Source organism: Lottia gigantea (assembly GCF_000327385.1).
Source record: "Lottia gigantea unplaced genomic scaffold LOTGIsca_63, whole genome shotgun sequence".
NCBI classification, from domain to species: Eukaryota; Metazoa; Mollusca; class Gastropoda; family Lottiidae; genus Lottia; species Lottia gigantea.
The window spans coordinates 1,001,199-1,028,995 of record NW_008710145.1 but is presented as its reverse complement, the minus strand read 5'-3'; the positions used below and the strand labels follow the sequence as shown (position 1 = coordinate 1,028,995).

Here is a 27,797-nt window from a genome sequence, read left to right as displayed (position 1 = left end):
CTTATGATTGATATACTTCCTCATGTGAATGAGATGCTCTATGTTCGTCAATATGTTGTATGGATTTCAATTGCGGTTCGGACCGTTGTACCTGGTTTATTATTTATTATAAATGAATGGAGTTTTACGTCCTACTTTTCTGCACCATGTTGGCTAATAAAGACGTGCAACGCCATGCAGGGGGCAATGAGGGAAATTTTGCCAGGACAAGTGACATGCTCTTATTCGATTTCCAACTGTCGCGGGATCTTTAACGTGCACAGCCTATAGTAGCACACGGGGCCGCGGTTTATTTAATTGTCCCATCCAAATGACTATTAGAGGCTTTTTCCATGCCCCTCTTTTACCTGCATCACTGACAGAGGGAAACCAGGTTGAAAAATCCGAAGGTATTATCTCGACCTATGCCGGGATTGAACCCTGGACCTTCAGGTTAGCGAGCAAGCGTCAAACTCACTGAGCTACCGCGGCTCCCACAATAAAGTCGGTCTAAATAAATAGACTCAATTAACCAGCCAAAATACACCTGTTGTACGCGACTATCCTATTTTAAACTTTTTAATTTTCCACGTGACTCTAGAATACTAATATGGCGGGAGAGAACATAATAAGAATATCTTCATAGGACCGAAGAATACCAAGCTTGATATTCCTTAGAATCTGCTACTAGCCGATATTTGTACATTAATTTGTCGAGAAACAACTTGATTGTTTTGACAATTATTAGTACGTATAGGTCACTCTAATTTCCATTTTCTGTTACTGAAGAATTTGATACCCTTTTCTCCATTTTCTACATTTACAACTGAATGAAATTGAAAGTAGAATTATAAATCGTTAAAAATCTTCTTCTTTAAACTTCATTTGTAGATTGTCACATCCACCCAGAACTAGGCTATATATAGCTTAGGTAGTACTTAGTCAGATAAACACTGACCGTGACAGTTTGATGGCTTTTTCGCAAAGAGATTCTTTATCGCTTTTGTTTTTATTTTACGAAATGAAGTTCGTTTTGCTTTTAACAAAAGAATACTTTCTTTTCATGGCAAGTATGCTCACACTACAGACACATTTTTATAACCTTGGAAAAAAAGATTTATCAATTGAAACAAAGGGTATGCACACATATGGTTCAGGATTTTATTTTATCTTTCCTAATTTTTTTACATCTTTGGATTTATAAAAGAAAGAAAACCAGAAATTATTCTAGCAAAATTGACAATGTATGAAATACTGTTACTTTAGGAAAAGAAAATGGCTGAAAGTAGAGATCAAGTTAATAATAACAATGCAGCAACTGACTGTGATGATGAAGACATTGATTTAGCAAACACGGAAGAAAATAATTTGAAATATTTAAAACCAATTCAAGATGCAGACGAAAGACGTGAAATCAGACAGAATTATAGAAAATTGATAGAAGATCTTGAGAGTAAGTTATGTTGTTCTTGGTCCCTTTAGGGAAAACTTGATCTATAATGAGAATAATGGCTCTTTTATGATAAAGGGACACATCCACCATCTGTTTGACTAAACATACCTTAGTCTCAGAAACATGGTAATTTTTTAGCTGAGCTAATCAGTAATAGTATTCGCAACTCACCATCAACATTTGAGCCTTATGTCCCTTTTTGTCCAGATTACTGTGATACTCCACCACAGTTTGCTGTATATTTGAAGGGATTGTGTGATTTTTGTGCAGTTCGTAGTTCTTCAGACTACATACATATATTTCGACTTAAATCAACCCACTAAAATGGCTTTTAAATCATTATTTTCCACCAATAACAGATAAGCATATATGATTCTTTCCATATTAAAGAAATTAATAAGATTTCTTCCCCTTGTGTGAGTATTGGGTACTAACTATTATACTATTAAACGGTATTTGCAATGGTTATGTCAAAATCTGGACAAGTGTAATAAAAGGAATAATAGGAACCACACACAAAGAAAGGAATCCAACTTAAGCATTGCCAGATGACCTGTGCTGAATCCTTTTATGGCTTGAAAATAATTCAAACAGCTTCAAGTCTGTATGTATATGTATCTAATATTACTCCACTTAGAGAAAATAAAGGTTACCATAAAGATATGTAACATTGTAATTGGATTTAAATTTTAGGAGATAAACATGATTTAATCAATCCAGAATCAGATGAATTAAATGAAAGATTGAAACAAGCTGATGAATATTATAAACCAGGTTTGTAATGGCAAGTTTTAATATGGAGCAATAGTATGCATTCTGACTACAGAAAACCGCCATTGTATAGTTCTCTGTAGATTCTCTGGCATTGAAAATGACATCCAGTTAACATTACAGTTAACAAAGGGCAATAACTACAGATAATTGATTAAGTCATAAAGGGATGTAACTTTTTAACTACAGGTAAACTGGCAACCCCTCCAAACAGGCATTTCACGATTTTTTTTTTTTAGAGGGGGTTTAACTGTAATCGATGCATTTTGTGAGGCCCTTTGAAAGTTTTTTCAAAATCTAAAATAGAAGATTAAGTTCATGATATAAGATTTGTCTTTTGGAGTCTATTTTTATACGCCCACATGAAATGGGGTGCATATATTGGCATCACCTTTGTCTGCCCATGTGGATTTTGTTGGAACTTGAATGTTTGTTATCACCCTAGGATGAACCCTATTGAAAATAAAAAATATTTAGTATGGGTTATTGCCCTTGTTCTTTGAAAACGCATTCAATATTTAGCTTGTAAACACTCTAGAAGGCATCATTCTTTATGAATTTTGACGAAACTTTGTGTGAATGTTTGTAATCACCCAAGGATAAACTCTATTAAAATCAGAAAAATCGAAAAATATTTAATGTGATTTATTGGCCTTGTTCTTGAAAATGCGTTCAATTTGTGATATTTCTATATTGTAGTCAGTTTAAATACATATCTTACAGATGTTTTGTTTTCATTGACTTTTTTTCCAAACACATTTTGTCCTGAACGACCAGTCTCTTGACAATATTGACATAGTTCATTAGTGTGATATGTTGCAGAGCACTAGCATGACTTTTAAAGAGGCCATTTGGTATCACCCCAAAAAGTTCAAAAGAAGTGTTGAATATTATACTGGTGATAGTTACTGTACTGCCAAATATTTTTATTTCAAGTCAAAGCTGCCAGAGGGCGTATATTACCTTGCCTGGCAAACTTTAACTACAGACAATAAAGAAAATTATTTGATAAAAGCTCCAAATTCAAGTTTTCGATTGTACTTATTATAGTATTTTCTCTTTCAGTTAAGATGACAAGAGAAGCTGCCCTGGATTCACAAGCCTTGGTGATGATAGCTAATATGGGTAGACAGAAAGCTCAGGCTTTAAACACAGAATTTGTTAAATTTCAACCTGTGGAATTTGTTGAAAAATTGGTAGCTGTTGGACTCTATTTTCTATTATATCTGCTTTGTTTTAAAGGGACAGCTTCGCCATTTTCAAAGATTGATTTTGGGTCTAAATTATATGTAAATTGTATTCAGATTTGGCCTACAAGAAATGTACGAAAAACGCTTAATTCCTTCAAAAATACCTAGAGCGGCTAGAACTAAGAATTTCTCATTCTATTTCTGTGTATGTTTCTTCTATATATGTCAGAGTCTCAGGAAAAGATGAGTCGTCATTTTAACTATAACCTAGATAATTCAGGACACATATGGATTTGAAGGCTCAAATTACGAGCTGTAAACACTATTACTAATTAGTATGGCTAAAAGTTTCTGGGACCAAGGAACGGATGGCAAACCTGTCCCTTTAATTTTCTGTAATTTAAGTTTGTTTGATAAATTAAAAACAATATGAATGTTATACCATAGTCCAGAAATAATAGAAAAAGGGAAATACCCTGTATTCGGTCAATAAAAACACATGATGCACTTTTGGGGAAAAATTATTTTTCATGAAATTTTAAGTGACAAAAATGTTCACAGTTGGATATTCATCAGATTGACACATTTATTGTTTTTTTTTTCTAACCAAGGACAATGTGATCACAATCATGTTTGACATTTTTCAATGTTTCAAATGGCGCGATACTTTCTCACCACACTACTCCCCGTACATGATGCGCCTTTCGCTGAACTATATCTGACGTCAGCCTATCACATGATAAATCAAAATGGCCAACTACTACAGTGATAGTCACGCATGCGCGTTGTGTTCGTCGTTTGAGAAAGTTGTGCATGGTTACCCGCACACGGTGCTATCGGCCACGAGTGGTCAAAAATATCAAACACTATAGATATTTTCCACACGACCACGAGTGGCCAAATGTACACTGAAAATTACCCGCACACGAAGCGCTACTTGTTAGCGCTGCGCCATTTTCTCTCCGTGTGCGGGCGCCCTTAGACTTATAGGTAAAGTTTTGGTCAACTAACAACATGTAAAAAAAAGTGGGTCATACGAATATTATTGTAGACAGTTTAAATTTTTAAATTCAATATTTGTACAGTTTGTATTATTACTGTATAATTTTATTTTAGAAAACATTTGTCTGCGGAAATGTGCTAGAAACTGGTACCATTTCTACTGAAAAGTGGAGTACATTAGGTGCAGCTGTACAACCATTCTTTAAAAGATCACCTCCTTTTAGATTTATGTAAGTATAACAGTTTCTAATGACAGCTATTTTCACTTTACTCTAGGTTATTTGTCCAAGACTAATTTCTATATAATTCCTGTTGATATAATGATGTATCAGTATGTTTCTGTCAATGTCAAAGTAATAACTGTTGATTGTCAGATAAATGGCATTATATATAATTCTACTAATATACGTGAATGTTTATTCTGAATTGAACTGCCAGTAAATTAGACTAGATCTTTATACTGTTATAACTTATATTATTATCATGTGTTATGTGATCAGGAATGGAGCGTTTGAAAAAGGAGAAGTTGATGTTCGTAAAGAAAGAGTGAAGAAAGTAAGAGAAAAAGACAGTGGTGTTGATAAAGCTACTGTACCTATACAAGTTCAGCGAGTACAAGATACAGATAAAATGGAGGCTACTACAGCTGAAGTTGAAAGAATATACAAAATTTTAGAAAAGTGCTATGAAAAAACTAAAAGTATGTGTTGTTTACAACTTACTCACGCAATAAAAATAATATTCTGATCATAAGGTTTCCAACCTTTTTCTGTTCACTTAGCTTGGTAAAAATTTTTATGATAATAAAAGATGCAGAGTATTTATTATTTTTGTACCAAATTCATGACGTTTTACAATGCTTTTTTTTTTTCTTTCAGATAATCCACTGTGTTATTTTGAATTTGTTACAAATCCCCATTCATTTGGTCAAACAATAGAAAATATATTTTATGTCTCATTTCTAGTCAGGGTAAGACATTGTTTCATGGATATAATCTAATATTTCTAAATAAAGGCTGAACAGGATAATAAAGAGGTTTCTAAACTTATTCTGTGTTTCAGGGACAAAGGTAGGATCTATTAGCTCCATTATAATTATCAGTAAGACTTCTATGGCTCATATAATTCATTGAAAACTTAGCCTTAGTAATAGTGATGCCTTTAAAGCTAACATATATCATAAGCAGCATGTGTGATAGTGATTTCATGAAGGCTTGCTTCTTGTAGAATTGCAAGAACCACAGATGTCTGAATGAAAATTAAAATGGGGCAACTTTGTCCTTAAAACTTCAGCAGTGAAGTTATCAGACAGTCTTCTTAAAGCAGAAAGGGTTGAAAACAAAAGATCATGTAGTTGAAATAGTAATCCATTTTTTGATCTCCTATTTGAATGACTTTTTGAGATGAACTTTAAATAATATATACAGGGAAAAGCATTAGATTTGCAAGATATATATACAGGATAAACATAAGTTATATGGACTCCAGTGTATAGCATGGGCCAGAAAAAGTTATGAATGTTGGTTGGTGCTGAAAATGTTGGCCATATTGAATATTTATTTGTTCTTTTAATAATGTGAAGTGAACAATCTTTAATCTCAGCATAATAGTATTTGACATGATATTTATTAATGTTGATATTTCAACCCATAACTTTATGAATTAAAGCTGGAATGGAAAACATTATATATCAGACATTTTATTAATTTCAGGATGGTGTTCTTAAAATATCTTTAGATGAAGATAAACTTCCTGTTTTAGGTAAGTTTTTAATAAATCATATCTTTATTGTTTTTTTTTCTCTTTTAAATGCACTGTTCAGAAAATTAACTTGCCATTGTTTTGTCTACAGTCAAACTAGAAATAAATTGTGATTTAGATGAGTCAGTATGTCAATTCCTTTTTTTAGATTTCAGTATTTGGTATATTTTATTCACTAATCTATGGTTAACAAATTCTTGTTCTGTGAAATCGTATCATAATTACTGTATGTCATACAAACTTATGTGATTACTATCCAAGGGCTAAAGTTTTAAAAAAGAACTTTAGGGGTTATTAGTATTGTTGATTATGATTTAATTTTTACCTTTGTAGAACCAATCAAAGAAAGTGACAAGAAAACAAATAAAAATGTTAAAAATAAACAAGTTATAATATCACTTTCACCTGCAGAATGGAAGGTATTTATTCACATCTTATCTTTGATACTACCCCAAACATTTTTGGTGTGTACCTAGCTTATTACCTTAGATTTCACAGAAAAGAATATTGAAAAAACTTTCAAGCTTTACTATTGAATAAAATAATACATCAATTCAGATAAGTCACTAAACTATTCAAACTTCATTTTATGGCTGTAGCAATTGATTTATTTGAAATTACCACAATGCGATGGAATTTATCTTTCTTTTAACCCTTTCAACCCTAGGGGCCTCTTTAATATTAATGCAATATATGCCAGAGCAGCAGGTATACCGGCCATTGCTGAGTGACGTCATACAACGTTAACATCATACGCTTTTACTTTTACTTGGGAGTTCAGGGTATATGACGTTATAATTCAATTACACTCAGGGTTCAAAGGGTTAATATTAAAAATAATCATACACATATTGATTGCTTATGACCCTGATTTTTATTGGTTTATTAACAGGAAGTGGTGAAAACATTTAATATCACTGAGAGTGTGATACCTCATAGGAAAGCTGCTAATGAAAAACGGTCGAAATTAAAGAAATAGACATTATTTGTTGAATCATGTTGTGTAAAAAACTCATATGGATTATGATTCCATAGACTCATAATTATTAAATATAAGGAAAGATATTCTCTTATTATCAGTGACTTTAATCTGTGATGGAAAATAAAGATGGTTTGTTGAATCTCGTACAGACAAATTGTTGTTTTCTCTATTGTCAATTGCTTTTTGTGCATTCTTATTAAAATCAGATTACAATTTTGTTTCGTCTCTATTGTAATTAATGAAATTGATACCAATGTCGCACACTGGTGACAATTCAAGCTTATTATAGCAAACAATCTGGTGCCAGTCTCCTACAAATCAGAACCACCTTTACACGCAAGTATCTGCAGACCTTGGTGTAAATCTTCCAAGATGACAATGGAGACCGACAAAAAATAATAACAAAACCAAATCATAATCTAATTTTAAATAGCTTTCTTTGTGTGCTATCCTCCTCAGGCAAGAAACAAGTGGTCCTCCTAAAAGCTTTTCATCAACATAGCATTTCATGCATTCTTTGCTTCTAGTCAAAGAGGGTGATATAAAAATACATTAACTACAAAAATTCTATTCTTATTATTAAACAAACCAAGAAAGAAACCAATAAATTTAATGGTCTGTCTATACACTGTTAATTAACTTATAATATAAAGAAATTTAAGTTTTCGAAACATTTCCTTTTAAGAGCTCTTCTTCTTGGAACCTCTGGTAAAATATTTATACAAAAAATAACATCCAATCACAGTTGCCACAGTTGACTAAAAGTAGAAAAAGATAATACTTATCAAATGCTATGAAAAAACTAATCAAATGAGTTACTGTTCTTTGTAATTATTGTTCTAGATGAAATATGTCAATGTTGTTAAGAGCCTATTCGTATGATAGTTATCCAATTATTCTAGCATGTTAAGTAATTGCTGTGACCCACTCTAGTTTAATCCTGAAGCAAATAACAGACATTTTTCTGCGTTTCTAACAAAAGGATGTTGTATGTGGAAAAAACATTGTTTTGTTTCAACATGATTCGAAAAACCAAACTTGTTTGAATATTGAACAATTTTTTTTAGAACAATTATAGGTAAACACTAAACAGCAGCTTTGCTTTGAGCAATGACTGCTGTGAGTGTGGATAATAAAAACATAAACACATAACAATGACTTCATTTTTCATAGGCAACAATCTGTCAGCAACAAACTTTGAAAAATTTGACATCTATCACTATCATAAAAGTATCATTAGTTCCTTTACAAAACTATTCAATTAGAAGAGCTAATGATCTACTTACATTTCTTCTACCTATCATATCTCTAGAATTGAATCTGAAAATTTTACTAGGATCACCATTTATTGATCCAGTTAATCCAAATATTATTCTTTCTCTCATAGTTGCATTATTTTTAATAATGTAATTAACCTAAAAAATATGAAGTAAATTAAGATATCACTGCTGACAGAGATTTTCTTTATTCAATATTGGATCAGGTTTTCAATAACCAGTTTCACTTCTAAATTACATTTACATTATCAGACATAATATCCATTTTGAATATTTGTGAAATGATAATAAGTGCAAAAAAGAGATGCCTGTGGTCGGAAGGTAGCCGAGAGTGATACATAATTACTTCATTCTTGAATGCATGGTTATTATCATATTTTGGTTTACACACACCAGTATCTCTCATCCAGTAATTTCCATGTTACTTATTGCCCCAATTGCCAGTGTTCCCCTCTCCTAATTATATTGGAAAGGTGTGTGTGTGTTTATTTGGGCGGGGGAGGGGGCAAAAGTCAGGGACAGAGGAGACTATCAGGAGGAGGAATAATTCGGACTACGTTTTTAAAAAGAAAATGGATTATTTCAAGAGTTAAATAACCAGTATGCAGGCCGATGACCAATGAAAAAAATACATAATGAAGCAAGGGCCTCCCTACCTCTTCAGCACCCATTCTGAACTGGTAATAATGGAAAAAAACAAATCTGAAGTTAGTAGTATCAAGGTGACCGACTGGACTGTAAAGAAGCACTGTATGGGTATCGTACAATTGAATGTTAAAGGAAGTTTGAAAACGAAATCCCGAAGACGCTTCAAAGTAGTCTTGACGGTTATTTTTATCAATTTTCATTAACCGAACTTTAATTTCAAGTAAGTTTTTTTTAAAATGAATTAAAGAAAAACAACAACAAATTAAATAATTGTAATTTCGTTTAATATGTCGGGTCAAATTATGGCGAATTTTATTGTAGCCACCTGCCCAGTTACGTGTAAACATCAGAAAAATCGATTGAACATGTTTTAGTTCTTATTTTTGTGAATTCATAGAAAACAAGGTAAAGATTTATATTTTTAGTTGGTTTCCTGGAGTTTCTGATAATATGTATGTTTTAACTACTGACTCATGTCACGTTTCCAAAAACTTCTTTAGCTTTTTCAGCAGTTCAGCCATCATCATCATACTATTTCATAATCATCTACTACAGGCTAATAATAATAATAGATTAATGAGAAAGATAGTAGATTTTATGTCTAATATAATTGATAATATATCAATGTAATAATATGAATTTTGTTGCAAATATACACAATTATCTCCTTGGGTCAAATTTACTATATAGCCTAGTAATTTTGACCGAAGGAGATAAAATTATGCGACTTCGGAAATGCTATTTTTTGTTATCACATTGAAATATTGAATTGAAACTACATGTACTTAATACATTACACACTGCCCAGATCTCTTTGAATAATTTAAATCAAGTGGGATTAAAATTTAATAACTGAGGCCTCTGTTTAGTTCTGAACAAGCATAAAGCATCATATGAACAAAATGTACACATTACAATTCTGGCCTTGTACATGAAATAATGCCCAACATGTCTTTGGTATTATGGTATGTTTACATGGAAGCCAATTTTAATTGGTAAATACATTGAAGGACATATATGTCTCATAGAGAATTTTGATGTGAATAAGTAGCACTTTTGAGATTTAACTGCTTCACATAGGTAAAAATATAATACTGCATAATCTGACACCAACAAAATGATTTTATTTTTAGGAAAATGGATGAAGTTGATTCACCTATGATTAGACCAAGACATGCGCGACAATCAACTAATAATTTTCAATCTGAATTAACATCAAAGTTAGCAGATAGAAGAAGAAAAAATTTAACAACCGATATTACAAGTGATGAGTCTGATTCAGAAAATGATGATTATGTTGGAGAATTGGGTAAGTTTCATTTATTTTATTTCATCTCCAACTTTTTATGACAACTTACACTAAATGTGAACTGCAAGCGAAAGACTAATTTTTTTGTGTGTAATTTCAAGTTAGTAAAAAAACTTGCATCCACATTTGAACCAGATATATTGTTCCAACACTGAACTAGATTACCCCCCAAAAAATAATATATCTTTGACAATATAATTTTTTCTATTTATCCACAATTTGCACAACAGTACTAGGATTTATAAATTATAATTCTTTAAGCGTATTTCAGTGTCTTATCTGCTTATTTTCGTTAGGCTATACATCAAAGTCCAGAAATCGACCAAACTCAGCAAAACGCAGACAAGCACCAGATTTAGGAGCAACGTTAAAATTTCAAGATCGTGATTCATTGTTCAATACTATGAATGATAAAGATAGTGGTCGATCCAAGTTTTTAAAGAAACAAACCACTTTAGATAGAAGTCCTGAAGATCATAAAGGTGGTTTAACAGCAGAAGATATTTTATATGATAAACCCTCTCCTCGAAAGGAAGATAGAAAGAGTCCATTTTTAAGGTATGAACAAAAAAACAAAATGTCATGGACTTTGATACAACCTTTCCGTGTGCAATCTAAGGGATATTTCTCTGCAATTTCTATTAGCAGAAGTTTAAATGCTGTATGATCTTCATATCAAATATGATCAAATTAACCCTCATTGCTTGAGATTTTTGTCTATTTTGAGTGATATTTCCTTGATTTTCTCCTATGTCAAGTGTTGCCAGGTTTAAGCTAGTTTAATAATATGATTTTACATTTACAGCAGAAAGAGTCCACTTTTAGAAGATATCTCCAATAAGAGAGGAACAGAATGGCAGCCACCATCTTACAAAAACAAGGCTCCATCCCCAGATTTCCTCAGCAGAGAGCCTTCAGGTTAGAGTTTTATTTTCAGTTCTATGATAGATTGATTGTGTATTTTAAATAAGATCTAGTTTTAAAGGTACTAAAAGTATTAATACAGTAATAAATCTGACATCCTTTTCTCATTATAGATTTGTCAAGGGGACGACTGTCTCGAGATTCTAGTAAGGAGCGTGATGAATCATTTAGAAAAAGTCAATTTGAAAGATCTCCAAGGTAATCTTTTTGTATATCAATGTGCTATTGGTAACTGTATCATCATGTAATCTAAAGATTTTTTCCCATTGTCTTCTTGTCCAGAAAATTATTATTATTTCATTTTCCATTGTGATGAACTCTCAAACCTGATTCAAAGCCTAAAACTATTAAAACAGGATTTTGATTATGGTTTCAGACTTCAAGTTATTTAAATTTTCTAAATTTGTATGTGTATTTGGGACAATGATAGCATCAATTTGCACAATTCCAATTTTCAGTCTGAGGTCAAGTAAAACTCCATTTATTTCATTTCATTTTTTAATCTGATGTCTGTGGTCTCATTTCTAAAACTAAATGTTTGATGGTGTCACTAATTGCGAAGTGTCTTATGTGATGAAGCATATTTTGCGATTACTGACATCATCAAACACTTTCAGGAACCACAGACATCTGATTGAAATTTGGAAAGGTGCAAATTGATGCTATGATATCTTCAAAAGTTGGAGGTTTCATTCCAGTGTTATTAAGATAGTAGGTAAGACTGATGAATTGTGAATACACAAATTCTTCTGGCTGGGTTTGAGAAGAGTTATTGCAGTGTAGGTTTAAAGTAATGGCTTTACTTATAGTCGTATTTACAAAATATTTTTTTTGACTGTCCAGCATTTGTTTTCAGATTAGAACCATTGGAAAGTCCTACTGGAAAGCCATCACCCAGACCTAGAAGAACTGATTCAGAAGAAACCAAAAAGAAGCGAGCAACCCCTACCATGGATTTATTTGGATCCAAAAGAATTACTTTAGATGATGATGAGGAAGATGAAGGAAAACTGCCATCACCTAAACCAAAACGACGCCAGTCCAAAGACTTAGATCGCCAGAAATCGTTTGAGTTACAAAGATCAGGTAACAAGACGCCTGTCAGTGGCAGGAAGACACCTGATGGTAGAAAAACACCTGATGGAAGAAAGTCATCCATGGATAGGAAAGCATCAATTGATGGAAGGAAAACTCCAACAGGTAGAAAAACTCCTGTAGAAGACAGAAAAACACCAACAGATAAAAGACGTCCTTTTGCGGAAGGTAGAAAAACACCTACAGACGACAGAAAGGCTGCTGGGAGGAAAACTCCAGTAGATGAAAGAAGATCGAAATATGATGGGCGTAAATCTCCTCCTGAAGAAAGACAACCAGAAAGAAGGACACCATCCTTAATGGAATTGATGGCTGGTGGTGATACAGCAGTTAATGATAATAAATATCGTAGTTCTTATAGAAAAGAGAAATCTAATGATTCATTTACTGAAGAAATGGAAGGTTACATGCCAAGGTCTGATGAGATACGTCCGAAACGCAGATCTTCTGTAAAGCGTAATAAAGAGAGAGAAGCAGATGCTAGTTCTATTTGTGAAGAATATGAAGTTGATCCGAATCCACCAAATGAAAATCTTCGCATACAGCCAGAAACAAAGCCAAGAAAGTAAGTAGAATACATCAAATAAGGCATTGTTTTTATAATTAATATTTGATTAACCCATAAATCTTGCGATATTTATATCATTACATAAACTGAAAAAATAGAGTTTTAATATAAACTGAAGGCCAAAAGAATCTTTACCAAGGTTTGAAAACACCCAAGAAAATAAGAAAAAAAAACCTATATACATGATTGGTTTCAAATAGTAAATATTAAACAGATTGATAAGTCAATGAAACCAGCGCAACAAAATGTATAGCTTCCGGTTATGGCATCAGAGTCACAAAAAGTGACGAGAATAAAAATCGGCCTGTCAAAATCGCTGCAAATCCATATAATTCCTTGACTTCAAAGCTACCTGGACAGTCTCTCGACTAACCTTGTGACCTAACGTAACTATCAGAAGGAGGTTCCTGAGATGTAAGTAAGGTACACAAAAACAGGTTATCATGTGGTGCAGTCACCCTGGTTCTGTCCGTTCTAGGCTTGTCTGATATCTGCCCTGTCTGCATTAAATTTTGAATGTCACATTTTCAGGTCCTCAAAGAATCAAACCAGTGAACATAAAGAAAGTGATGAAATTATTGATAATATAGCTGATGCTCAGAATGCCATGCAATATATAGATCCTGATAAAAAGACAAAGTAGGTTGATATTTTGATGAAAAAAAATTATAATGGATATTAATGTGAATTGAATGACAAACATATTTAGCTATGTTAAGGTTGTGGAATTCAAAAAATGAATTATTAGACAATATATATTAATTTGATGTCTTTTGCCTACAAAGGTTTCAAAGCTCTGAATTACTTACATCTGTCAATGTTTTATTAAAAATATTTCAGTACCCAGAATAAAAAAGCAACATTAGATCAACATAAACCTAAACCTCGATACTCTACACCTGCAGGTGAAAATAAATCAACTGTTGTCTATGATATCAATGATACTAAATCAATGAGAGAAGCTGTATTCAACCAGTGGAAAGAAGAACGCAATAAAAAAGCTAAGCAAGAAATTTCTGAAAAGAAAAGGAAGGAAAAAGAAGAACAGGAGAAGAAGGAACAGGTTACAATATGTCTTTTTTATCATAATTATATTTCTGTTGTCACATATTGCTCCTCCCAAATTGTAATCCAAGTAGAAAAACAAAGCTAAACTTAATTTATCTATAAGGAAGACGAAAGGAAACTTTTTCATTTCTACTAAAATGCTCGACTCCTTTTAATAATTAAGATATATGTTTTAGGAAAAAAAAGAAAAGAAGTTAGAGGCTATGTCTTCATTCAATGCTTGGAATGAAAAGAAGACAGAAGAATTAAAGAAACAACAGAAAGATAAGATGAAAGAAACAAAGAAAATGGCAGAAAAAGAACATGAAAAGCAGGAAAAGAAGATTGATGCTATAAAAGTAATATTAGATATTCTACCTAGTCTGGGATATCAGCTTCTGCTGAAAGTAGATGTTAATTTGTCATCTATCATCGGAATGATATCTTGTCTTGTAGTTTCCTACAGTGCAAGTCCTTGTCACTAAATATTTAATACTAATATGTAAATCTTCAAAATTGCATATATTCCTTTGATTACGAATAAATGATATTGAATATGTCAAAAAATGTCAAATAATAAAAATGTTACTCTATTTTGTAGAGTTACGAAGCTTGGAAAGAAACTAAAGATCATGTTATTAAACATCAATTGACTAAAAAACAAAGAGATGAACAGAAAAAAATTAGACAAGAACAAGAAAAAAAACAGGAGCGATCAAAATCTGCTAGTTCAGCATTTAGAACATGGTAGGTATTGTGATACTATTTGAGTTTTGTTAGGATACTACATAATATATAAAATAGGATAGGTTAATGTCCTAACTTCTAAGATTGTTTCTAGGCACTAACATCATTTCAAGAATACTGTGCCAGGTTTTTATTAATGATAAATCATTGAATTAAAACTAATACTAGTCGTGTGTCGATGCCTTACAATACTTGGCATACCAGACAAATATATGACATACACATATAACTTAACATCCAAATGCAGTAGAAATTGAAAGATGAAATTCAAATCGTGAATGTAAAGATGAAGCAATAAGCTGTTGATAATAGATACTGATATTCATGAAAATTTGAAGATAAACTGGTACAAGTACTTTTGTCTATGACCCCATATTGCAAAGCACATTTATTTTATATCTTTTATCGTGATATGAGGCGTATTGTATATCTTTTGTTGTAATATGTATCAAATCTTGGTTAGCAATACTCAGCACTAATTCTTAAGTTTTTTTTCGTTGAGTGATAAAAATTAAAAAAGCTGACACAATTTCTATTTGTATACATTCCCATGGGTTTTGATCTTCACAAAAGGCAATGAGATGTATTATCTGGTTCATTTTATCTACAGGAAAGATAGAAAAGAAGTGGTGATAAAGAAGAAGATAAAAGAAGAAAAGAGAAGTCAACCTGATCTTTATGAAGAAGAAAAGAAAAGAGCAGCTAAAGAAGAAGCAGCCAGAGAAGAATATGAAATTTGGCTGGAAGAAAAGGTAGGCTACATATTTACAGTTTTATTCAGGCCTATTTAACATAATCAAGCCTAGTAAAATTGTTGTGCTAATTTCCTTGTTAAATGTTAATATATACTAACACTAATGATATAACTGGTAACTCTGGATCAGTTTATTTTACAAATGTGGAGGCATTTAGTTAAATCAGATGACCAGATTCAAACAGAGAGAATCGTAACTTATTTCATAATACAGACACAGATCAAGACATTACATAACAATATCAAATAATTGGGAAGTGTTGTGGTGAGATTTATAAAAAGAACCTAATGGTTTATAAGGATCATTAATCAACAATAAGATTAATAAGCTATAGTTGAAGGTATATAGATTACAATGAAAGGTATTCATAATTTTGGATATTGAGTCTGATACAATATTACTTTGCTTAGAATTCAAGGTATCAATATGATTTAAAAACAATGCCTATATTTTCAGGAAAAACGGGAAAGAAAAGAAAGAGAATATAAAAGACATCAAAGTTTATCTAATGAAAGTGAATTCCGTCCAGCTTGGAGTCCTGCCAATAGAACCATTCCTTTTGGTAGATAATCTTTGAATAATGATTTAGAATATCCTTTAAGTGCTTTTAACTATTACACATAGTCAGCCTGTTTAAAATGATGTAAATTAGAGTAGTTGATACTTTTCAAATGTTTGTAAGTATCATAAAGTGATTAGTTGACTCAGATATTGCATAGGTTTAATTTTTTGTCTTTAATCAATCAATCAATGAGAAATTTTGACAAACCAATAAGTCCTTGTTGTTAATATTAGTGACAGTGGTTGAGTCTGCCAGTAATTTTAGCAAGTGATCATTAATTTCAACTGAGAGTGATCACTGCCCTTTTATAACAAGGTCGGCAATGTCTAATTTTGTTAATCATATGAACTTGAATGTGTTATTCACTGGAGATCTCACCTTTTAAGTATAATATTGTATATACATCCGTCCATCAATAATTATTTTTATACACCTGTTATATCCAAGACACATATTTTCATCATTGTTTGATTCATATTGTCATATGGACACTGTACAAGATAGAATTTTATTCAGATTTTTATGTTGGTGAATCCATGACTTGTTCAAATTATTACCTTAATTTGCAAGCGTTTTCATGAATGACCATAGTATCTTTATGCTGCAAAATGACATGAATTATTTATGAACTTCATTTGCTTTTTATCATTAGTTTGATTTTCAGAGTTTTTCCACGATGACATTCAGGTTTAACTCTGTTTTAGAGTACATGTAATATCTATATATTTCAAAATATATATCAAGTAAATCGGCACATACTCTTACCATAAGATTTTAATGAAACGTGACTTTTTTACTAATTTGTCTACCTCACTAATTACTGAAAGTAGTTCAGCAATTCATATATGGTCACTTAACCTACTTCAAAATCATATTGATTATGGTTCGAAATAATACCGTTCAAGGTTTGATATTGCCATTTGACATAATTTTTAGTTTTAGGCCTAGAGTTTTAAAATACATTGTAGCTTTTTGAAATTTTTAGGTTGTAGTGAATTGGAATTTAATAGGTTTTCTAATTGATGAATTGAAATAAGAATAGGACAGGTTATATTTCTTTAATCATTCTAATTTGGTGTTATATTTTGTGTTTATGTTCAGATTCTGTGATAGATTTATATATTGTATTTATTTTAACTTGTCTTGTATTTTTGTTATGTTATGTACTTGTATATTTTCTTATATGGATCTTAATTTGTACAAACTTCATATTTATCTTCCTCAAACAGTTTTCTCTTTTGTTGTAATAGGTCCCAGCAGTTGGTTTATGTCTTGAAATTAAGAGCTACTAAAGGGATTTAGTCTTCTAATTATTTGGAAGTGAGCACCTTAAGAAAATGCCTTCAAAGATGAGAGTTGAAGTGAAATAAAAAGCAGAGAAAGAAATAGAATATAATTTACAATTCAAAACAACATAATTACAAGTTCTATTCACAGCAACCAATTACTGTACAAATTATCATTCTTGCTTGCAATTATACAGATTGAGAAACTATTTATATCACATGGTAGGTAAAAGGCTGGAAGTTAGGAATGACAACTGTTTATAGCTCTACATCATCAATTATTTTCGCCAAATAGAAAGATATGCATAACTACACTTGTCTTGATTGTATCCTATATTTGACAAAAAGCAATCTGCATATCTCATTTCATATAAAACTTGATTCTCTTTAGTTTAGCCTTTAAATCACTATCAATAGCACTATTTATCATAAGGCAATTATTTACAATAATCCAATAGTTTAAGTCATAGTCATGTGTCTCAAAGAAGCATTCTACTCTTATTTCTCATTCACTATATATTTGCTAAAAAAAAGTTTCAACCAATTGATTGTTAGATTTATAAATGTACATGGTTGTCATGTTCAGTCATAGAAAAAGATGAAAAAGCCTCTCAGATTACATGTTTCTATGCACAAACTATCAAGACATTGTAAGGTAAAACACCTTTAACCCAAATTACACCATATATATTTATTCATCTTTAAAATATTGTTCCTAATCCACTAGCAGAAGCAAATGATGTCAATGCAAATGCAGCTTGCTGTGTTTCTAATAATAATTTAGCTTCTTTAATCCAATCGGCAGCAACTTTCCTAGGTTCACCTTGTAGCTGATTCATAAATCTTAAGGCTTGTAATAGATCACCCTTCTCTAAATAATAGTCTGTATGGGCTAGAATAGTAAATGTATCTAAATCACTAATATCTACTGTATCGTCTATACTTGTAGCATAAACTGAATTAAATATAAAGAAAGATTGAACATAAGATAAGAAATATCGAAACAATGTTCCACCATTTTCATCAATCATGGCCACCCTCTTACAAACTTTTTTCACTTTGGGAAATCTTTGTTTTAAACTATCTTCTGTATATACTCCTCTAGTTAATGCTTCTTCAGGCACTGTTTTTAAGACAGCCTGGATAAAAGGATGATTGCCAGCTGCTTCTGTAATAGCTGTAGCTTGTGAAGCTAATGGTTGTAATTTATCCTCCATTGTTATACCATCCTCTTTACCTAATCTAATGATTCCATTCATAGCAATACAGGCTAACCATAACTCTTGGGCTGTACGCGCTGTTCTTTCATTCTCTGCTCGGGCTGTAATAGATACAAGCAATATTTAAAACAAAATATGTATCCACTATTATATTCCAAACCCAAAATGAACTCTGATACAACAGTCAATTTCAGTTCAAACTCAGAGAAGGTATTAATTCGATAAATGGCTTAAAAATCAGCAAAAAGTCTAAGCAAAGTTCATTTGGTGGGAGAAAAGTTGTAAACTACCCATGTAAATAAGTTCAATAATTTTATTCAAAGCACAGCCTGCACAGTTTCATTTATTATATATAACCATATCAAAATTAACAGTATTTACCATCAACAGCTGCTTCAATACCCTGTAACCTAGCTATCCAACCAGCAACTTCAGTTTGAAATGATTGTCTTTCTTCTATCAATCTGGTATGCATTTCACGCTCAAAATATTGGGATAAGTCAGCTTCTTGATTTCTTAAAACATCTTTTAAATGATCACTATGAGCTGCAGCTTGTCTGGCTAAATGATGACGTAATTCTTGTTCAAATTCAACTTTACTATCATCATTCTGAAATAATGTAAGATCTCTTTTTAACTATCCATTACTATCACTATTTAGCTTTAAGTTCAATCTTTTCACACTTTAGTATTTTTGAACACTACTCACATTTGACAAGTGGAAAGTAATATTTAATATTAAGGTAACAAAATATGTTATCTTTATGCTGTTATGGAAATCTGATGTAGGCTAATACCTTTCAAACTAAAACTCAAAAACTTTGATCTCTACATCAATATTTCTTAGCAAAGGGACATGATTACCTACCTAAATCTATTCTGTGACTCGGTTTGTCAACTTAGATTTCATGCAGAGAATCCACATAGTTTATGATGTTTCTTTGATACTGAAGTTCAATGGTATCAATATTATAGATTCTGTTTGAAATGTTTATAGGAAAACCAAATAAAACAACATACATACCCATCTTTCTTTTTCTAATTTAAACTGTTCACGTAATCTCTGACGTTCAACATTAACTCTATTCTGAATCAACTTTTCATCTTCATTACGCTGAAATTCTAGAGCTTTTTCTATTTTCTGGGATTCTACAGCCAGTTGTTCTGCTAGCTGTTTCTGTAGCTGTTCTATGCGACGATGTGCATGGGCAATCATAGAATTTAACTCATCTTCTGTTAATTTCTTTCCTGTAATAGATAAATATTATACAAGTCAAATATTTGTAAAAAGATTAATTTAAGAAATTAAGGTATATCTCAAGAGGTCAATTCATGTATTATATCATATACCCAAGTTCAAGGCTGAAAAAAATTTATCAGTGACAAATGCCTTTTGCATGTTATTAACCATTCAAAACATTTCTATATTGTACAATGTTATGACAGCACATTTAATCTTGATAGGGTTGAAATCTTATTTTCAGCCAATAATCAACCTGGGTTTGAGGATCAATCATGGCATAGATAGAATAGATACCTTCAGATTTTTAACTTTTGTTTTCCATTGACACTAATGCAGTCCAAAGAGGATGACAGCCTCTTATCATTCAAATGGGACAATGAAGGTCCCGTCCAACTTATTTCCATGACTTCCCCGAATGTCTTCAATCGCTTAAACTTCAGCAAAAAGTTGGATAGAAATCTTTATCAAATATGTAACTTCAATACCAACCTTTTTCACCTAATTTAACATCAGGCATTATACTCTCTAATTCTTTCTGGAATTGTTTTCTACCTTTTTCTACTAAATCTTTGTATTTTGACACAACACGAGATTCAGAAGCTGCTTTCTCCACCTATAAATTGATAAACACAATGGACTGGAATGTTATACTGCCAATAACATAACTAGCCTTTGAAATATAAAGAACCTGTAATGAACTAACTTAATGAACAATATTTGAATAAAAAATCCTCAAAGCAAAACCTTTTTCTCATATTAAAATACTCTCTACTACCTTTGCACATATGTTGCTAGTTCAAATTTCAATGATTATTTTTTTTATCTAAAGTAGGATATCAGCTTCAAAATCTTGTTATAGTCTTATAATAAATTTAAGTTGATAAAAGTATAAAAATGGATAAATATCATTTTTAAATAAGATTGAAAGTAGATAAAATAACCTACCTGTGCAGTAATATCATCAATTTCATGGGTTAATTTATTCCACTTTTCTTGACTAGTTTTTAAAATTTGATTTTTCTTAGTGACTGGATCTTGTTTACCTTCTTCAACCGCTTTCTGTAACTTGGTCAAATTATCACTGTCAAAAATAAAATATGCAGAAGTAACAAGAATGGTGTTCCAGTCTTTAAGTAATGAGAATGGTGTTCCAGTCTCAAAGTAACAAGAATGGTGCTCCAGTCTCAAAGTAACAAGAATGGTGTTCCAGTCTTTAAGTAAAAAGAATATTGTTCCAGTCTCAAAGTAACAAGAATGGTGTTCCAGTCTCAAAGTAACGAGAATATTGTTCCAGTCTCAAAGTATTAAGAATGGTGTTCCAGTCTCAAAGTAACGAGAATGGTGTTCCAGTCTCAAAGTAACGAGGATGGGGCTCCAGCCTTAAAGTAACGAGAATGGTGTTCCAGTCTCAAAGCAACAAGAATGGTGTTCCAGTCTCAAAGTAACAAGGATGGTGCCCCAGCCTTAAAGTAACGAAATGGTGTTCCATGCTACATTTCCAAAACAATACCAGGTACTTACATAGCACTATCTTTTAGTTTCTGAGCCTCTTTCACAGCCTCCTCACGTAAACTATAAATATCAGCCACTTCTTCCCACTGTTTATCTTTATTTAATATCTAGAGCCAAATATCAAACCAAATTTATTGACTTCTTTATTCTAAGAATATAGCAAGCTTAGCGGGACACAATTACAGGCATACTTTTAGACTAGATATTTCACCATTGCAGCTCAAAAATTCTAGTGGAATTTACACCCATGTCAATATCGTAATTCTGTCTATTTGAGACTTGATCGTTTCTATTATAAAATTGAGAGGAACTAGTTGTAAATGTCTCAATCATAAATTCCAAGTTTCAGTACAAATAAAATTCATTAATGACACCCGAAGCTAAATTCCCAAAGGTTATAGTAGAGTTCATATTCATTCAATAACTACATTTTGATTAAAGATTACCTGAGAGGTATCATTCATGGCTTTTTTTAAAGCCTCGGTATGTTTTTTAGTTAAATCTATGACTTTATTTTGTGCTTCTATTACTGCTTTAGTTAATTTACTATTGGTGTCCACTAGATTTTCCACCATCACTTCTAGAGCTGAAATTAGTCACATAGCAATGATAGAATGTTATTTACATATTGTAAATTGTATTTGAAAAATGAAGCTCTTTCATCTGAAATATGATTGTTAAATCAACCCAATTAAAGGTATTGGTCTGATACATAATAAAAGAAATGAATTGCATGTGATAATGATTTTATGAGCTTTTAATGGTTGAAAATTTTACTAATTACATTTCTAGTCCCTTAGTTAATGGAATCTGTTTCATTATCATTCTACCACTTAATACTAAAACCTATTATTTAACCCTTCCATCAAGCTTTTTGATTAATTTACCTGCATTTGAAGCGCTATCATCCTCTGTCTTTTTTTTCATTTTCTGTTCTGCTTTTTCCTTTTCTCTCTGTTTTTCCATCTTTGCTTTTTCTTTCTTTTCTTTCTCCTTCTCTTTCAATTCTTTTTCTTTCTCTTTCTTTTCCTTTTCAGCCTTTTCTATAATAAAAGTAAACTATTGAAATGGAGTCAATACCAATTGCTGCCTGTAATCAGGCCATATATAAAAGTTACCTTGGAAATTAAGCAGTGTCTACACTGCTTCTAACATTTGTCCACACTATGACAAGTCTGAGCATAGTAAAAAAGTTTTGTGAAATTTTGTCCATTATTTTTATGAAAATTGGAAAATCAACCACAAAATACTACTTTTAGTCTTAATAGGACTTTGCATTGATAAAAATATAACATAAGAACACATTATGTCTTCAAAATTTGTGTTTGAAGAGGAATTAAGTTGAATTTTCTAGGAGAGATATGTTTCTTTTTCAATGTGAACTTACAAAAACTTCATATTTATCAATGCAAATACATTCTAAGACTAACAGTACCATTTGAGGCTGATATTCCAATTGTCTTAAAAAATATTGAAAAACTTCAAAAATCGACAATATTCATGTATCATTTGTTGAGACATTTCATATTGTAAACCTACATACCTTTCCTCCTAGCTTCTTCATCTCTAGCAGTGGGAATAGTAACATGTGGAATGGCCTAAAATCACAAGATCATTAAATAATAAAAAGGGAAGTGTGTACCAGCTTCATAAAAAAAATCTCCCAAAGGGCCAATAAAATACGAATTTATAGTTCTGAAGAACTGTCAACAAATGTAATAGATTTCAATAGGTTCAATGACTATTTCAAAATTTCTGTTTTTTTTTATAGATAATTCACAATACACTATGTTAATCGGTGCATTCTCTCACTTTCTGTATATAATTGCCTTCCGTTTTGTTGTCAACATTACAAACTTCAAGGTACAATAAAGTTATTTACATTGCTAACTGACCTTTTTATTTGAACAGTATAAAATTCTAAATTATGAAAGACATGAAGCTCTGTTCAAGTTTTTATGTCAAGATCATTTTCAAAAATCCACGCCAGACGTTCCATTTAACTGAAAAATTTCTGTTTACGCAAGAACCTTTACCTCTTTTTTCTTCTCCTCTGTAACTGGCTTTGTGTCAGGTGCCACTGGTGTTATAGGACGGTACTTTGACGGAATCTCAGTTCTAGTTAGGAATAGGGATATCAAAATTACAATTTAATCAACATTTCAAGGCAGAGTAATATTTCACTACTTAAATGATCTCATTTTTCAATCAGTATGAATGCAATTTCATAGTTTTATTTTGGGTTCATTTGTGGCCAGGGGTTAATTATTGACCATTATGTAGAAAAAATGATTATAAGGCTTACTTTGGTGGTTCTTTGATAGTCATCTCTCTGAATGATTTCATATAATCTTCTATAGGTAAACCTGTATTATCTTGTAACATCTGACTAAATTCTTTATCATACCAGGCATAGCCCACAGTACCACCAACAATACTTATCCCCAAAAAACTTATAATTTTACCAGTACTAATAAATAAAAGTATGTAGAATAAATAAAAGTATGCAAGTCAAACACAATTACCGATGAATTTTTTTCAAATGGCAGTTACTGGATTATTCTTGAAGTAGCATACATGTTTCCAGATTTTTGTTAGAATTATTTAGGTAAACATGAGAAAAATTTTGTACCGGTACACAGATATTCAGCACCATATCCATGACATGATAGATAAATGTCAGCTTCTTAAAACTGTGTGTATGGTGCAACTGAAAGTGTTCTTTGCAAACATTTCCCAATCAATCCACAGTCATTCAAGTCACTAAGTGTCTGTCAAATGAAGAAGTAATTGATCACAGAAACATGAAGATTTTTACAGCTTGACATTATACGGTACTAGATACTTACTGTCCTTTTTTAGGAGGAGGAGGTGGTGGGTTCAAAGGAGGTGGAGTTGGTGGGGTAGATGAAGGTTTAGCTGATGATGTTGACTTCCCAGCCCCTGCTTCAGATGAAGAAGAGTACCTTCGGAAGTAAATCTTTCCATTTTCCACAACCTAAAATATCATATGATAATTTCAATGATTGTATCTTACTTTTTCCTTGAACATTAAAATTTGAAATGAATATCGCATTATTACAAATAATGCTCAGTTTAATGACTAATGAGTTCATATTTCAATGCATGCAAACTACTCCTTATTGGAATATGGGAATATACACCGACAATTTCGGGCTATACTTTTAACTTCTAAGTTCTATAGAAAAGAGATACAGATGCAATTCTGCGACATTTTTTTGACTGTCTAGAGCAATTATGACTTATTATTCATAAGAGAACCTCGTACCCGAAATCCAATCGAAACCCTTGAAGAAGATGCTTTAAACATGTTAAATGTAAATTTGCCGGTAATATCATTCAACGCAAACCCAAAGTTGCATCGTCCTTCACACACTACCGGAAGTGATGGAAAGGTGTTTTAAAATGAATCATGGGTAGTTTTTAAGGGCAATTTCAATATGGCGGCCTCCATGGGATGCAAGTTCTTTAGAAATTGTAATTACATATTCTTTTTTTTTAAGTTTTCGCGTGTTGCACGTTCCTATGTGTGCTTTTTAGCCATCCAATTTTTCACTCTTTCAAGATTTGACGTTTCAATAGGCATAATTTTCATCGAGCAAGAGCAGGCAGTGGAAAATCTCAGTCAGTGTCAATGTCAATTCAATGAATGAACATTGAGTTCGGTATTATTACCTCTATGTGAATGGATGATTAATCCGAAATGTCTACTGTCTTCTAGTGCTGGTGAATCAATGTATCACGATTCACTACACGTGTCGTATGAGGACGTTGTGTATCGATACCTGGCGATAATTAATAATTTAATAATTTGTTTTATAATACAGTAAAGTAACCTAATTTCGTTCTATGTTATTTTTTTTTCGTGAATCTCCGGAAATGAGTAATAATTTACATGGCTCAACCTCTGCATTAGCTTGTTTTGATAAACATGGGTTATCTCTACAATATCAGCTAGTAGAATGAATCCAGTAGTTTCAAGTAAGGTCAAATGTATTAATGTATACTTTGACAAATACAAAATGGCGGATTTCAGTTACTACCAAACGTCACAATTTTTTATCCGCCGAATTTCCTTATACACCGAATTTCCTTACAATCCCATGCTGTAATCGGAATTCCAAGCGTCTTCTGCTAGAATGTAGTCCAACGAATGAAGTCACATGATCAACTAGCGGATTCCATGTCATCAGAAACATTCTATGGAACACAATGTGGGCCATATTCTTATGTTGTTTCAATGACTTTTAGTAATAAATCAAGCTACGTTAGTACTTATCTTATTTTGTCAGTCACTATTTTATTTTGTCAGTCATTGTCACTAGTTATAATGAATTGATATTAAAGATAAGAGAAGTTAATTATACCACTGGGTATCCATACAACATGTTTTTCTCGACTTATTTATAGATCAAACACGTAAATAGGTGACACATTTTGCTGCTGTTGTCTAATTGGTTACTCATGAAATATGGGCCAAAGTGAGGGAGTCATAAAGAAAATCAAAACAAACCAATTTTAATTCTTTTGTAGCATATCTGAAGAAACATCTAAGACATAAAAAAAAATTCTGTTCTTTTAACTTTGACGTAATTCGGTGTTGAATTCTTATATGCACGAAAATAGGTTACACCACCATTTTTTTTCACTGAAATTGTTAGAAACTTTTTTTAAGACAGTGGATGCTAACCACTTCTATCAACTGTATTACCAAATATCACAGTTATAATGTTATGAATTAATAGATATAGAGATATTGAAGATAAAATGTTAATTTTTATCCCATTACCCCATATCGCGTTATGTATGGTATCGTGAGTCTTGTATTGGGATAAGTATCACATTGTGACATGTTTGACGATACCCAACACTATTGTCTTCGCCTACATGCATGTCCATTTCATTAAAGTAAATTTGAACAATAAGCTTCTTAACAGCAGGCCTATACTGATATTCTTAGAAATACTTTGCTTTGATAAATTTATATATTTGTAAGTTTACATTATTGGTTAAAAGCAAATTTTGACTGGAAAGAGTCCTCTGTAAATAAAATATCAAAATGATAACGTGTGCGACTGTGTGCATGTGTTAATATTATCAACTCAAATTTTGAAGCTGATAGTTCAATTCTTATGAATATAATCCATCAAATTTGTGAAGACAGTAGATTATTGTATTCTAATTCATACGGTTATGAAAGGGACGGGTGCAGCATTTTGTTGGGGTTGATTTTAGTCTTGAATATATGTATATGATCTTCAAAAGTACCAGAAATGTTAGAAAATCGCATAATTCCTTAAAAATTTTACTCTCTATTTCCATATAATATGTCTTTTCTATATATCATTGAGTACTTTAAAATGACGAGTTGTCAAATCAGACACGACTTATTCTGGACGATGAGCTGTGAACACTATTATTGATGGGCTTAGCAAGAAAATCCCTGCCGGCTAAAATTGGTCAAATAAAATGCCTCAATTGTCCCTTTAAGTACAGAGGTTTGTGCCTGTGCATGCAGGTGAGATAGAAATAGAAATAGAGACCAATATCAAAATTTTATTCTCTTGGTAAATCTATATCTGTATTTTCAATGATATTGTATATTTTATGTTATTTGATTTTAGGTGGAAGACAGTTTATACAAAAGCAGCTCCTACTTTCAAGACAAATTCACTCAAAGCCTATTAATGAATTAGAAAAAAGATTAAACAGCTTGAATATCAGCAAGTCTTGTGAATCACCTTATAATCGACCTGCTTTACTGCAACACTCGACAATTAATTCATTAATTACTAGATCTTTATATACTTCCACATTTAACACACGGTTTAATGATCATTCAGAAAAAACACTTTTAAGGTAATCATGGAACTTTTTATATGATGGAAAGACACTTTCACTGTACTACCATTGATTTCTAATGTAGTACATCCCACCCATTTCATCAAGGTTTCCAAAGAATATTCTTTTCAGATATCTAATAATGGTCTTGATAAATACATGTAGTTCAAAATATATTTATCATTTATAATATTCATTGCAGAAATATTGGAACAGTAGATGTTGTAACTAAACGAACTAAAGTAAGGTTCAGCAAGCGAAAGGGAAAACCTAAAACAGTTAAATCAGTTGTTAAAAGGTTTATGCACTTGGACTGGGGAGACTGGATTCGAACAAGATCTGGAAGACATAAGTTGTGGAAACAAAAACAAGGAAAACTTCATCGAATGAAACAACATGTGTTTTGTACGAAAAATCAAAGTAAAAAGTTAAGTCATATGGTGACTAAATTTTGGACAAAACCCAGATATTATGTTGATGATCCTTATCGACCGTATCACAAACGGACCAATTTAAATACTTCTTATAAGGAAAGACCACCATTTTTACCCTAGTTTGTGCTGTTCATGTGAATAAAAAAATATTTATGATGCATTTATCTTAT

At 31.8% G+C, this 27,797-nt stretch overlaps 4 protein-coding genes across 4 annotated transcripts; 3 read left to right on the top strand and 1 right to left on the bottom strand.

The window, feature by feature from the left end:
• Positions 1-579: 579 nt before the first annotated feature.
• LOTGIDRAFT_235347 (hypothetical protein) lies at positions 580-9,158 on the top strand. The gene is made up of 12 exons (XM_009064534.1): positions 580-726; positions 1,246-1,432; positions 2,126-2,206; positions 3,269-3,399; positions 4,510-4,625; positions 4,896-5,095; positions 5,274-5,365; positions 6,108-6,156; positions 6,490-6,575; positions 7,049-7,896; positions 8,425-8,553; positions 9,072-9,158. Exons 2-10 carry the CDS (start codon positions 1,255-1,257, stop codon positions 7,133-7,135), a joined length of 1,020 nt encoding a protein of 339 aa, XP_009062782.1. The 5' UTR covers positions 580-726; positions 1,246-1,254; the 3' UTR covers positions 7,136-7,896; positions 8,425-8,553; positions 9,072-9,158.
• Positions 9,159-10,011: 853 nt separating this feature from the next.
• Positions 10,012-17,276, top strand: LOTGIDRAFT_235346 (hypothetical protein; the record flags this gene model as incomplete). Its single annotated transcript, XM_009064533.1, has 12 exons — positions 10,012-10,028; positions 10,197-10,372; positions 10,669-10,930; positions 11,178-11,290; positions 11,410-11,494; positions 12,153-12,956; positions 13,491-13,598; positions 13,800-14,022; positions 14,204-14,365; positions 14,608-14,753; positions 15,364-15,505; positions 15,965-17,276. 12 exons carry the CDS (start codon positions 10,012-10,014, stop codon positions 16,076-16,078), a joined length of 2,352 nt encoding a protein of 783 aa, XP_009062781.1. The 3' UTR covers positions 16,079-17,276.
• A 781-nt stretch (positions 17,277-18,057) lies between these two features.
• LOTGIDRAFT_128909 (hypothetical protein) lies at positions 18,058-21,924 on the bottom strand (the record flags this gene model as incomplete). The annotated part of the gene is made up of 7 exons (XM_009064532.1): positions 18,058-18,677; positions 18,958-19,186; positions 19,601-19,824; positions 20,309-20,432; positions 20,765-20,900; positions 21,341-21,438; positions 21,778-21,924. Coding segments are annotated over 7 exons (1,578 nt in total), but the record flags the coding sequence as incomplete, so codon positions are not given.
• A 5,517-nt stretch (positions 21,925-27,441) lies between these two features.
• On the top strand, positions 27,442-27,747 carry LOTGIDRAFT_129006 (hypothetical protein; the record flags this gene model as incomplete). The annotated part of the gene is made up of 1 exon (XM_009064531.1): positions 27,442-27,747. A coding segment is annotated over one exon (306 nt), but the record flags the coding sequence as incomplete, so codon positions are not given.
• Positions 27,748-27,797: the final 50 nt, after the last annotated feature.

Coding starts and splice junctions, on each gene's coding strand:
- LOTGIDRAFT_235347 (XM_009064534.1), top strand. CDS start 1,255: ATGGCTGAAAGTAGAGATCAAGTTAATAATAACAATGCAGCAACTGAC. Junction 1,433..2,125: donor ATTGATAGAAGATCTTGAGA/GTAAGTTATGTT, acceptor TTTAAATTTTAG/GAGATAAACATGATTTAATC. Junction 5,096..5,273: donor GTGCTATGAAAAAACTAAAA/GTATGTGTTGTT, acceptor TTTTTCTTTCAG/ATAATCCACTGTGTTATTTT.